The following is a 12,579-nucleotide window of genomic DNA, read 5'->3' as shown; positions in this document are numbered from 1 at the left end:
TGGGACTAACCAGTTCTTCTAGCTGTCAGAGCTGGAAGCAAAAATAGCCTTTGGCAGTTACTAAAAACTTCAAAACTTCTAAACAGCCTGAGGAACTCAGGACCTTGAGGCAATGTTTTCGAGGTGCTTTTGCCTCCTGAATGACAGCCAAACACTCCATTTAAAATATGACCATGTGCAAAGGAAGGCTGTTTCAAACACAGACCCAAACAGGAATTTTCACAAGTTCCACTTCTGTAGTGCCTAAAGGAACCTAATGAAAATTAGCCCTGACAACCCAAAACTGTTTTGTTCCCATCCTTAAACACTTGATCACAGCTGATCTCCTAAAAGCAACCAAAACTTTCTTCCCTTGGAGCTTTGTCCCTGGGGGAGGACTAAGCTTTTCCAGAAATGTTCTACCTTACAACAGAGAAGGTACATGAAAAAACTCAACCCCCTGTGTAAAAAGTCTGACCAAGTTAAAACTCATTGAAAACAATGCTTTAAGATAAAACCTGTACAGAAGAACTGGATTAAAAATGGCTTGGAGTAATACAGTGTCATGAAACAGATATGACAAACCCCTAAAAATGGTTCAAGCAAACAGTTAGCCATAAATTTTAAGAGATGTAGAGATGTAGAAATGAATTTCTGTAAATATTGCCACAGTTACTTCACCAGATCAGGCACAGGTTCTCAATTTAGTTTGAGCACAAGGCTGGGGCCTAACCCACTGTATAAGCTGAAATAACCAAAATGCTTTTTTTAACAGTGTTCTGGTGATTTAGGTCAACTTCTTCATTACACACTTCAAAAGTGTGTTTAAGCATATTCTAAATAATGAGACCTCAAGCTCTGGGAAACACTTTACTATGCTTGCAATAATTCTCATTCATCTGCTTTTCCTGTGAATCTAATACCAGCAAGAAAGCTGAAATGTTCCAAGGGAAACAAAGCCCAACAGTCAAACCACATTGGGGTGGTTTGGCCTTACAGCATTTCCCTGTGTAACTCCCAGGCAAGGGGAAGCCCAATAAAGAATGGCAGGTGCAGCTTTGGTGGGGATAAATGAAGTCTGTTGCTCATCTCTCATTGAGATTATCAATAATAGATAATATTGGGAACTACATGCTCATGTAGACAGGGAAGAACTTGAATATAAAGCCTATGTCAAACAGAGAAAAGCAAAATCAGCAATCAAAATAAACCTAAACCATTCATCCCCTTCTCCATAAGAACTGTGAAAGGATGAGTAAATGCTCATGGCCTTACAAAACCACCAGTACTGCCACTTGCTTACATTCAGAAACAGGACTATCACAATTTTTCATAAATTACATTGTACTGATTTCAGTCAGTGGTCTTATTGAAAATATTAATAATCTGTAGACTTATATTCAAGTTGTAGGGCCCTCTGAAGCGAGGTTTCACTGATGAATTCAGTATTTTGTTTGAAAATTCACAGAGGGATTTGGCTTAAAACACAATCTTCTTGCTGTGACTTGAAGTTTGCATCTTTATTCTCAGTCAGAACCCAAACATGCTAACCTCTGGAACAACTTATTTCTGTACTTCATTTCAATATTCTTCTATTTTCTGTCCTTGCCTGAGAAGTTTTGAAAATCTTAAAGACTTAGTTGAGCTGAGATATCACCCTACACGAGCATGCCGTGCCATCCTTTTAAAAAAATTGTCTTGGCAATCAAAAAAGTCTATTCTGTCAACTCCCTCCCATTTCCACCTTCATAGTTTCCTTCTGCAGAAACATTTCTGATTCCCTCTGAGCTCCAGCAGAACTGCGTACAGGAAAGGGCAGAGGCAGGAAAATGGTGCCTTTCAGCAGGGCATTAGTGATGGTATTTCCATGTGGTGGAAGATGAGGACAGGAACGGAAAAGAAGGTTCCTACTTCAAAAGATTCATGGAAGACTTCCCATGGGCTCTAGAAGACCACCAGCTGCACCTGTTCATATTTGGAAGTTCTCCATGAGGACAGAGAGGACCAGAGTTTTATTTATATATTGACTTTTAAACAAAGAGAGAATAAAACTATAGCCCATGTGCCATATGCAGGTCACAAAACAGTCTGAATCCCCTAATTAAAAATTAATTTTGAAGGTGTGTGTGTATATATATACATATTTATAAATATGCAAGAGTGACTGAAAAATCATTCCATGCACATACACACACATGTATATACAACCACATACACTAAAATTTAGATCCTCCTGCTATAATTAAATTGCAGTTCTTTCTCCAATGCCCTTTTATCTTCCCAAAAATATTTTATTTACACGGCATCCTATGAAGGAGTTTCATAGCACAACATGCTCTGCACTGGGAAAGAATCAGCAGCCATCACTAGTGGTGCCAACTTTTCAAATCCAACAGGCTCTAAACAGTCTGTTGGGCATCTTTATTTTAAAATACCCCATTTAACAGAGGTAGCTATGCAAAAGAGTATTTCCCCAGAAAAACCTGTTGCTGTATAAGACAGACTGAACAAAGTAAAACCTAGATGTTGGTGCAGCACTTCTATTGTTTCAAACTTTAAATATAATTTCCGAGTTATTTTTTCACCCTCCTATCTCCATGACAGCCACTAATACAGCACCTTCCAAACAAAGCCACTGTCATTCAGTCCATTTGTATGCCCCCTTCTTCAGCACAGTCGTGTGGCCTAATTTATTGTCAGTCATTCAAATTTGGCAATTCTGCTTTGGTTTTTTAAATCCTACCTAACAGAGACTTTCTTTGTTACTAGAAGTTAGCACTGCTTTGTGAAGTTTTACTAATTAGCCCATGTTTCAACTTGTCAAAACCTTGGGTGGGTGGGTGGAGCAAATTTGCACGAATAAAATATTCTCTTCTCAGATCCAAAAACACCTTACAAACTATGAGGAAATTCTGCCAAGTGATGTAGCTGAATCTCTACAGAAATTCTGAGCAGTTACTCAAACTGCAGCATTCTGCCCTTATTTACCTTCTGAACTCCTGCACATAACACTTCTGATTATGCAGAGTAGGAGCCACTCAGGCCTGATCTAATTTGTACTGACAGCACAATCTCAGCTCTTAAAAGACAAACCACCAACCAGTATTTTTCAAGATTGCTTTCTTCCAGAAGTACTGAACCAGTTCCACCTCTACCCAGAGCTTCTCTTCTCCTGAAATCTCAGATGTGCCACTCTGGCACCTGCATCCTCTCTCAGCCCAAGAGAGGCACTGAAAGGACCAGTGAGCTACAACAAACCAACAGTGAGCTGTGAAGTCTTAGGAAAAGTATCATTCTACAAAAAAAAATATAATTCAGGAATTTCAGACATAGCCTGAAGGTCAATTGCTTAGGTGTATCAAGCATGTCCCCCTAATTAGAGAATCAATGCCTTAAGGAAATTTATTTCCTTGTTATTCCTTTGTTATTAATGAAAACACTTAAAACAGAATAAACTAATTAACTGTTTGTCTGTTTAATCCTCTTGCTGAGGGAAAAAAAAGCATTTCACCTCTAAGCAGAAGTGCTTTTATTCTACTAAAACCTCTCATAAGGTTAAGAATGCTGCAACAACCTGACAGAGGAGAGCAACAGCAGGCCAGGTCTCACTTCCAGTCTGCCCACTTGAAGCCAATCAATCACTCACTCATCAATAAACAATTACCAATTAGAAGCAAGTTGACAGAAAAAAGCAACACCCCAAGAATTTCAAATCTGCAGAAATGCATCCATTGATATGATCAAACAAATGTCAATGCCTGGAATAATTAACATTATGGTAATTCAGGTGAGAGCTCTGCCTTTGCATCTGGGAAGTTTTGAGCTTTACCTGTCTTGTCTTTGCTGATGTTTCAATGAAAGGAATTCCATAACTTCTTGCTAAATCCTGAGCTTGTTTTGTGTCTACTGTTCTGGAAGGCAAATCACATTTGTTTCCTACTAGCACCATTGGGACATCTTCTGAGTCTTTAACTCTCTTTATTTGTTCCCTAAAAACAAAGAAAAAGAAAAGATTGTGTTTAATAAGTATTAATATTAATAGTTTATGTGGTAGATTTAAAAACATTTTATAACATTAAATTAACAGAATCAAACATCAGTCCTTATGTTAATCTACTGTACATGCACTATTGGAAGACACTAAAAAATAAATTGATCAATCCTGTCACCATCAAGTTTATCATCGTTCTAAACAAAAACAAACCAACCAACCAAAAGCCTAACATTTTACAAACTACTATAGATATTGATGTCATTACACTGGGGTTTTTAAATTTTTTTTTTTTTTTAACTTTTTAACAGATAATACCAGAATAAGCTCAAGAAGCTCAGGTATTAATCTTGCTACTTACCTCTTATATTCAACACTCATAATGTTCAATTCATTTGCCAAAACACTGCCAAAAGCTCTATGTCTGCTGCCTTGATTTTGTTCTGGTTTTGGGGGAGGTTGTAATTTTATTTTGTTCTTTAATTAAAGACAGCATTAAAAAATCTGCACTTAAGAGGTTTAAAATAGACCACTAGTCTGGCTCTCTACAGTGAGAAATTTGGTAGGAGTCCTTTCAAGCATTAGTTAGAAAGCATCTTGAAAGATGCTAGATGTACTTGTGAAGAATCTTGAATAAACATCATTGATTTCATTACTTCTGTCTTCCCAAATATGCTCCTTAATTAATATAGACACTGTTTCCAGCTCTTTATGATTGTTCAGCCTCAAGCCAGTTGAGGCTTGAGACCTCAAGGAAGGTCACCCACAGGTCTGTCAATGCACAGAAGAGATTCCGGCAGTCAACACCCAACACTCTCTGAAAGAAACTGTGAAGGTCTTAAGCAAATCTACAACTCTCCTTAAAAACAAAAATTCCTCATGAAAACTTCACTGCTCCTGCTTCCCCTTACACCAACATCTTTCTTGCCTTTTTCCCTTCCTCCTCTAAACCCACAGGAAACCCATCTGTGATATTATACTATTATGATTACTATTATTATTAATAATATTATTATTACCTAACTGTGGGTAGATTAACACGTTTGGGACTAACCTTAGGCTGATGCTGATTCACTCAGTGATCTTTGGTGGGAATTTCATTGGCTTCTAATAGAATACCCAGGGAGAATACAGGGTAACAGTAAGGTACTAAGTTATAAATAATCTGCTATGGTAATCACCAAAGCTATTTCTAAATTAGTGTAGCTGAGAAAGAAAGTGTGTGGAATTCTTAACTAATTATTTAAAAGAAGATAATATGAAAAAAAATAATATCAGGTTGGTATTTACTGTCATATTTGAGCTTTGTTTTTTTTTTGTGTCCGTCCTTCTCAGGCATCAGGGCTCACACAGGTTATTCTTCTCCAGGTATTTTCCCTTCCAGTCCCAAACAAAACTAGCAATTGACATTATTGTCTGTACAATTACAACAGCTACTGTTTTTCCATCTTAGCAAACAATTTTATCAATGGAATGGACAGAATTTATCTTTGTCTTGACTCAGAATACTAAATCACAATAATTTACACCTCATTTATGAGCAAAGCAGATTTTCAGATTACCCAAAATTCTAGATAGCAGACGCACAAATAAATTGCAATATTGTTAATTTTCAGACTTTTCCTATTTCATGACAGACCACTGTATTATTCAGAGGAAGAACAAGCCCCCTGCCCACCTAAGACAAAAACTGGTGGATTATCTCTTCACATACACACCTATAATGGTGAATATCTTCAAAAGACTTTGTATTGTTTATGGCAAACACACACAGGAAGCCTTCCCCTGTTCTCATATATTGGTCCCTCATTGCACTGTACTCTTCTTGACCTGCTGTATCAAGAATATCCAAGAGACAGGTTTCTCCATCAATTACTACTTGCTTCCTGTAGGAATCCTAGGAAAATAAAAAATAAACCTTGGTTAACCACAAGCAGGTAAGGTTTTGAACATCAGTAAATCCAGAGAGAATCGTATTATTTACTAGCAAGAAGAAGGACTGAAAAAGTTTGACTGTGCTTAAATTTACTCAGTCTACTAATTTCTTTTTTAAACTACAATTTGCCCCTCATTCTATGCTACAAGAATGCACAAAATAATAATCCAGAAAGAACGCACGAGTAAGACAACTCCAAAAAAACCTTTGCCACTGAAAAGGAAGTGAAGAATACAAAGCCTTCAGTTGGGGCAGGAAATCTGTTTTGCATGCCTTAGCAGGTGTGTATAATGGTATCTGTTATTAAGTTATCAAAGCTGAGCTGATATATTTGAAATTCAAGCTTTTCAGCCAGGACAGACCAACAAAGCCATATTAAAACCCTGATGGGCTGGTTCACAGAGATGTCAGAACAAATTATTTCAATGCTATCAAATCAAAGCTTTCAGGTCACTGACTCAAGTAGCTAAAATCTGTACGAAGTCCCACCAGCTAGATTTTATTACATCCCTGTTTTGGTGCCAGGCCTCTGAGTACACAGCTTTAGCAGTGAGAAGGTGAGCATTACATGGCAAATAACTTCTAGAAACATCTCTGTGCTTGAAATAAAGCCACGGCAGTGAGTTTAGAAAAGGTGTCATCAACCAGCACCATGAATTATTCCCAGTAAGCAGCTCTTGTAACAAATAACAGGTTTATTTGTTAAAAAACACAAGCTCCTGATATCACCTTTCAGCTTCCTTAGCCAGAGATTAACACAATATTGCTGCTGTTCTCACACTATACAGGAGTGAAACTAAGCTACTGGGAAGGGAATTAAAGAATTAAAACTGCAATTCTAGCCAGCTGCAAGGTGAATTCAGAACAAACTTTCTACTCATTTTTGGGCACAGTACACCTACTCTTAGGATACTCAATCCATTTGTAATTTTACAAAAGACTCTATTCTTTCCTGTTGCTCATGCTAAGAAAAAATCAGGAGAGAATTGTAAAAAGACAGTATTTTAAACTAAACCAACTCTGTAATCTCACATTTACTGTTAAATGTCATTAAGGCTCACGATATCGGGTAAAACAATACTTACTGTTTACCTTTAAAACAAAAGTTTGCCTCCAACATGATTTTGGGACTATTTATTTCACAAAAGGGCAAATTCAATGTTCAGGTAAGAAGCAGGTAAGTTACTTCAGAAACGTATAAACATGTTCAAATATTGATACAGCTGAGAAACACACAAGCTCTGACGTGTTTTAAAATAAAGTTAATACTCTATCTTGCTGCTTAAAGGGTAAAAAAATGACAAAAACTTCCCAAACCTAAGGATTCACCTTCATTCCAATACTGCTATTCAAGAGCAGATCCCCCATGTCCCAGGATACCTTTATCACTGTACTAGCAGAACTTTTATCATACCAGACATATTTACAAAGCTTGCATTTTCTCTTCTTGCAATTTGACTGCTAGTTCAAAAATATGAAAAGCAGTTCTTGAAAAGCCTGTATTATTCCTTTCCATCTTAAGGACTTCAAAGGGAAGTCCTTTTACAGCTCAACTGAGCTCTAAACAAAAGCTTCAAGTAATTTTCATCAAAGAAAATAATTTTTAAGAGAAAAGAATTGCTTTTAAGAACTGCCTACCATGTTAGCAGTAGCAGCAAAGACACACCAGCATAAAACACAGCACAGATACAAAAATTACTATTTTGAGGTGGTAAGTTGCTTTGCCACTTCTGGGGAGAAAATCTTTACGACTACCTATTGAGGGGATTTAAAGCAGAAGAAAAAGAAAGATGTGGGAGAGAAAATTGAAGCTTATGATTTCCAGACAAGTGAAAAAATAAATACTTTGATTTTTGGTCTTTTTTCCTCTCCCCCTTCCAAAACATCAAACCTTAAATCACATTTGATGCTATTAAGTAAAAACAAAATGCAAACTAGAAATAATGTAAACTAGAAAATTAATTCCTGATTCCTACCCAGCTTCATATGTGAAATTCCAGTTTCTCCCCAGTATACAGTATGTAACTACCAAAAATTTCATTGATCGCTTAACCTGCTTTTACTGGCCTTTTGTAAATCATAAAAAACAGCAAGAATTATGTTAAAGTAGTAATAATTCCATCTGCTCCCAAGCACTGATAAGAAAATGTGATCTGAAATCTCAGCTTTACACTACGTACGGAATTTAGCTAAAAAAAACCACAGTGCTTAATAAATCCCATCTAGGCAAGTAATTATTACTCCACAAAACTCCATTATACCAGAGATTTAATGCTAAAATATCGCAGCTCCTGAGACTAAGCTATTACTAAATATTGGTGCTTGTTTCAGGAGGGCACAGGTCATTTAAGAACACGGACTTAAATATCAGTATTCCTACATCAGGCGAGGGATTTGGCTAATCCAATTTCAAAACCTCTGACAAGCAGCTATGAGAGCTGCTCTTTCTCTGGGACATTTAAAAGACGACACATATTTAGAGCTGAAATGTCCTGAAAGTGTAAAAATGCTAATAAATGAAAGAAATTCAAGAGAGCTCAAGTAAGATTTACTCAGCCTCGGCCAGTAGAGGGCACTGCCCCAACTGCTCACGCCAAATTTACAATGGTTGCTGCCCATTTAATTTAAAATAAAACACTTAAAATTACTTGGCTATAAATCCTTGCTCGGACATCTCCTTCAAATAAAGCACTGGACTGTGAAGCACACATAAAGCATGGATATCTGAGCAACTGCAACCACCCAAACACTCATTTTCAGTCCTCCCCTTGCCCTGCCATCTGCTGTGCTCAGATTTAAGTAATAAAACACTCAAGCAGGCCCTAAAATTTGACATTTTCCAACCAGGTTATCTGTTGAATCATTAGGTTTATTCCACCAAAAAAACAGGAGGAAAATTAACATTGTAAAGGCACCTGTGATTAAGTAATTAGTGTGGTTTTTCCTCTGCTGCACCATGTCTTCAAAACATGAGAATTTTAAAAGTGTAGTTTCATTCTGTTAATCACAGGAAATATTTAGAATTATTCAGTAACTGTGTAGTTACGAAATATATCATGGACAACAAACATTAAACTATCTTCTCTATCTTACCCCAAACTATTTAGCTTAACTATCTGCAGGGAAAAGGAGTATTTTGCTGTATGGCAATGAAAGAAACAGTAGTAAGTGGCAAACAACAGTAGTGACATTACTGAAGTATCCTAATTATTTAACAGTCAGGGCAATTTTAGCCTTATCTCCTCATACTGCCTAAAACTCACTCCACAGCTATTGTTTTTTATCAGCATCACAACTGCACCTAACAGAAAGCACCATCACCAACCCTCCTCAACCAAGTGGGATTCTGCCCAAGCATGAACGGGAGCATTTAAACAAAATTTTTATTTTTGTTTGCCACTCCAAATCACAGCCTGCCCTTGTTGGCACTGAATTATATCTTACCCACATGTGAGCACACACAAGGCCAGTTACCAGGAGGAGGAAGATACAGTTTCCATCCTCGAGGTCTCAGAATTTACAAGATAAGAACAGGATCTAGTAGACAAGAACTTGTTAAGGGAGCAGAAATAAACGCTGCTGCATGTGACACGCTGTGAACGCTGGCAAAATCTATTGGGTTGCTTAATAACCAGTTAATTTGGTGTCATTCCTAAAGAAGAATACATGGATTCTGGACCACAGCACTGCCTTTGTGGCTGCCCCATCCCTGGAAATAGCCGAGGCCAGATGCACCTGGAGCACCCTGGTCTAGTGGAAGGTGTCCTTGTTCATGGGAACAAGATGATCTTTAAGGTCCCCTCCAACCCAAACCATTCTATGATTCCATGAATTAAAGACACAGCTCTGGGATTTTCAGGTTCATTCTATAAGGAACTGTATTTCCAATTTATTATTTTACATTAAAAATTTATTTAATGGCCTTCAGATCACTCAGCTGGTTGAACAGCAAAATCCCTCAAGTGCTCCAGGAATATTGGCATTTAAGTTTCTCTATTCCTAAACTGTTTACACAATGACAACTTATAAGATGGTACCTGCAGAGCACTTTCTGCAGTGCTTAAACACACCTCTAACCTAAGAGAAACTCAGGTAATTATGAACAAGCATCAAAGACCAAGAGCCTCCAAAGATCCTTTCACAGCAAAAGGTAAAATCCCATTTGGCTTGTTCCTCTCAGCAAGTTTTGTGTGATTTTAGAGAATGTTTGAGGTTGTCATTGTAAGACTTCATATCTTAGTAATTGAAAGAGTTGCTCTGCTGCTGTAAGTCAAACACTTTTCTGTACAGGTCTAGTCACAAAATCCGCTGCAAGCAAGACGTTATCTAGCCATGCAAGAGACAGACAGTAAGACACACAGGCACATGAAACAACCTCAAGTCAACACATCTATGTTTGCGCTCAGGCCCTCGCGAAATTTGTGCCACCTCGGGGCACTGGCTCCTCTTGCCTGCATCTCCCTGAAAATCACTACCTACACACTTCCCAAGTCTCCATTTTAAGCCCAGATTTAAACCCTAGTGATTCCTTCAAGTGAGCCTGGAAGTGCCTTGCTGGATAAACATATAAATGAAGTCATGAGATGCAGAGCTTCAGTGCTGGGAAAATAAAAAAACCTGGGGTAAGTTGTGGTGTCATTTCTCCTTTTATAGAGTTGGAGGTTGTTAAATGCAATGATCCACAGGAGATTGCAGACAACACTGATATTTTTCTTGTATTTAAAAAGCAGAGCTTGCCTGCTCATTATAAACCTTTAAAACAGCACAACTTTTAAAGCTTAAATACAATTTCAAACTCTGAGGTACTGAGCCATGTATTTCAAAGAACCCATTCCAGAAGGTATGCTGTAACATTTTCTCTAGATAGGAAAACACACACTGGTGTGTTTAAACAGAGAAAAAATAAAACAAAACAGGCTCCAATTTTTGCTTCATTCACTGTAACATTCTAACACACATTTCTCCCTGTGTGAAACAGATCCCAGTGATAGGAGCTGAGAAAGACTGGCACACGGGTGTTTCACAACCACTAATTTATCTTCTTAATTCCTTCTTATCAAAGGAAAAATGTCCCATCTAAGAGGTTGCACAAAGCTATGAAGAGTTTCACCAAGCGTTTTCAAGGGAGTTTGCAAATACTTTTCATGGAGATCCTAAACACAAGCATCCAAACTGCCCAAGGATACATGGCAATTTACACCACGCTTTTAACTGATCAAAACTGGTAATTTTTTACTGCAGCTGTTGTTCCACAGCCAGATCAAGAAGTAAGACAGCAGTTGTGTCTCCAATGCAGACCATTATCTATGTCTGAGCTCTTTCTACTATAAAGCCCTGTCCTTGTGGTAAGTGTCCAAAAGCAAACAAGAACCATTATTAACTGATAATCTCCCCTCACAAAAAGTATGAGATGAAAGTGTTTACCTCTATTGTGGGGTCATATTCATCCACAAAGTGATTCTGGATTAGCTGTATTGTCAAGGCGCTCTTGCCTACACCACCAGCTCCAACCACCACAAGTTTATACTCTGTCATTTTTTAGCAGACCTGATGACAAAGAAACCAACATTAAGCAGAGCTGGGCTCCCACTAACGAGGATGCTGCCGGTGCCTTCTCATTCAGCGTCAGGATCCTCTATTACCGGGAAGCAGCTCCCTCCCTGCAAGACAAGACAAAAAGGGATGAGGGAATGCTGTTCCTCAAATATCACACACACACAGGGAATGTGGAGCGGGCACTCGGCCGACAGGCAGCGGTCACACAAAGATTTAAAGAACACGAAATAAGTTTTAAAAATTATTTTTTTAAAAATACACTAAATAAATTTTAAAAGCACTGAATTCCGGGAAAGGCCGAAAGAGTATTTCGTGCAAGGAATTAATCCGTGCAGGGATTTAGTTCCTCGCTGCTTCCTCCCGGTGCCTCGCAGAGCCCGTCCGGGTTTCCCGGAGCGTCCCAGCTCCCCTCGGGATGGGGCTCACAGCCGGGAACGCGCCTCCAGTGCCCGGACAGGAGACAGGGCGAGCACGGCTTCCTCTACACAGTTTAGGGTGGGCTTTATTGATTTTTAATTGCCGGGCGAGCCGTGCCTGCGGGACCCCCGCGGCTCCGGGGCATCGCCCGCCCCGCCCCGGCTCCCTCTGCCCCTGCCAGCGCCGCGCCCGCGCCGCCCCAACTTTCCGGGTTTAAGGATTTGGGAGAAAAGGTGGGGGGGGGAAATAAATCCATGAGGGCTCAGGGAGGGGTGGGGGATGTCTCGGGCGAGCGCCGGGTCCCGCAGGGCGTTGGCCACCTGTCCCCTCCCGCCGGGAAGGACCGGGAATGCGGCTCAGGGGGATGCCGGCGGGAGCAGCGGGGGTGCGGGATAGGAGAGGGAAAGGGGGACGGGAGGGGGAACGGCGATGGGGGAGAAAAGGGGCGCCGGCTGCACTTCCCACCTCGAAGGGAAAGCGGGGAAGGAGAGAAGGAAGGAAGAGGGTCGCCCCGACTCGGCGGGGTGGGGATAGGCGGTACCTGGCTGGCCGTGCCACGGGAGCTCCCGGCACCCACCGTGGCCGGGTCGCGTCGCGTCCCTTCCTTTTCTCTCCTTTCCCTTCCCTCTCCGCCTGGCGTCGCGTCCCGTCCCTTCCCTTCCCTTCCCGTCCCGGTGCGAAATGGCGGGGGACGGGCAGG

General features: G+C 39.8%; 1 protein-coding gene across 3 annotated transcripts in view; it reads right to left on the bottom strand.

The window, feature by feature from the left end:
- KRAS (KRAS proto-oncogene, GTPase) overlaps window positions 1-12,579 on the bottom strand; it is a 24,436-nt gene extending 11,857 nt beyond the window's left edge. For 2 of the 3 annotated variants that reach the window (XM_015627947.3, XM_015627946.3), the window contains exons 1-4: window positions 12,421-12,579; window positions 11,331-11,566; window positions 5,689-5,867; window positions 3,809-3,968 (exon numbers count right to left, since the gene is read on the bottom strand). In XM_015627947.3, coding sequence (XP_015483433.1) covers window positions 3,809-3,968; window positions 5,689-5,867; window positions 11,331-11,441 — 450 coding nt within the window. In that variant the 5' untranslated portion in view covers window positions 11,442-11,566; window positions 12,421-12,579. The remainder of the gene's footprint in view (window positions 1-3,808; window positions 3,969-5,688; window positions 5,868-11,330; window positions 11,567-12,420) is intronic. The other variant, XM_019006689.2, reaches the window with a different exon arrangement.

This window comes from Parus major, chromosome 1A (assembly GCF_001522545.3).
Source record: "Parus major isolate Abel chromosome 1A, Parus_major1.1, whole genome shotgun sequence".
Classification (NCBI taxonomy): Eukaryota; Metazoa; Chordata; class Aves; order Passeriformes; family Paridae; genus Parus; species Parus major.
Note: the sequence above shows the minus strand (reverse complement) of the source record. Positions and strands in the feature narration are given on the sequence as shown.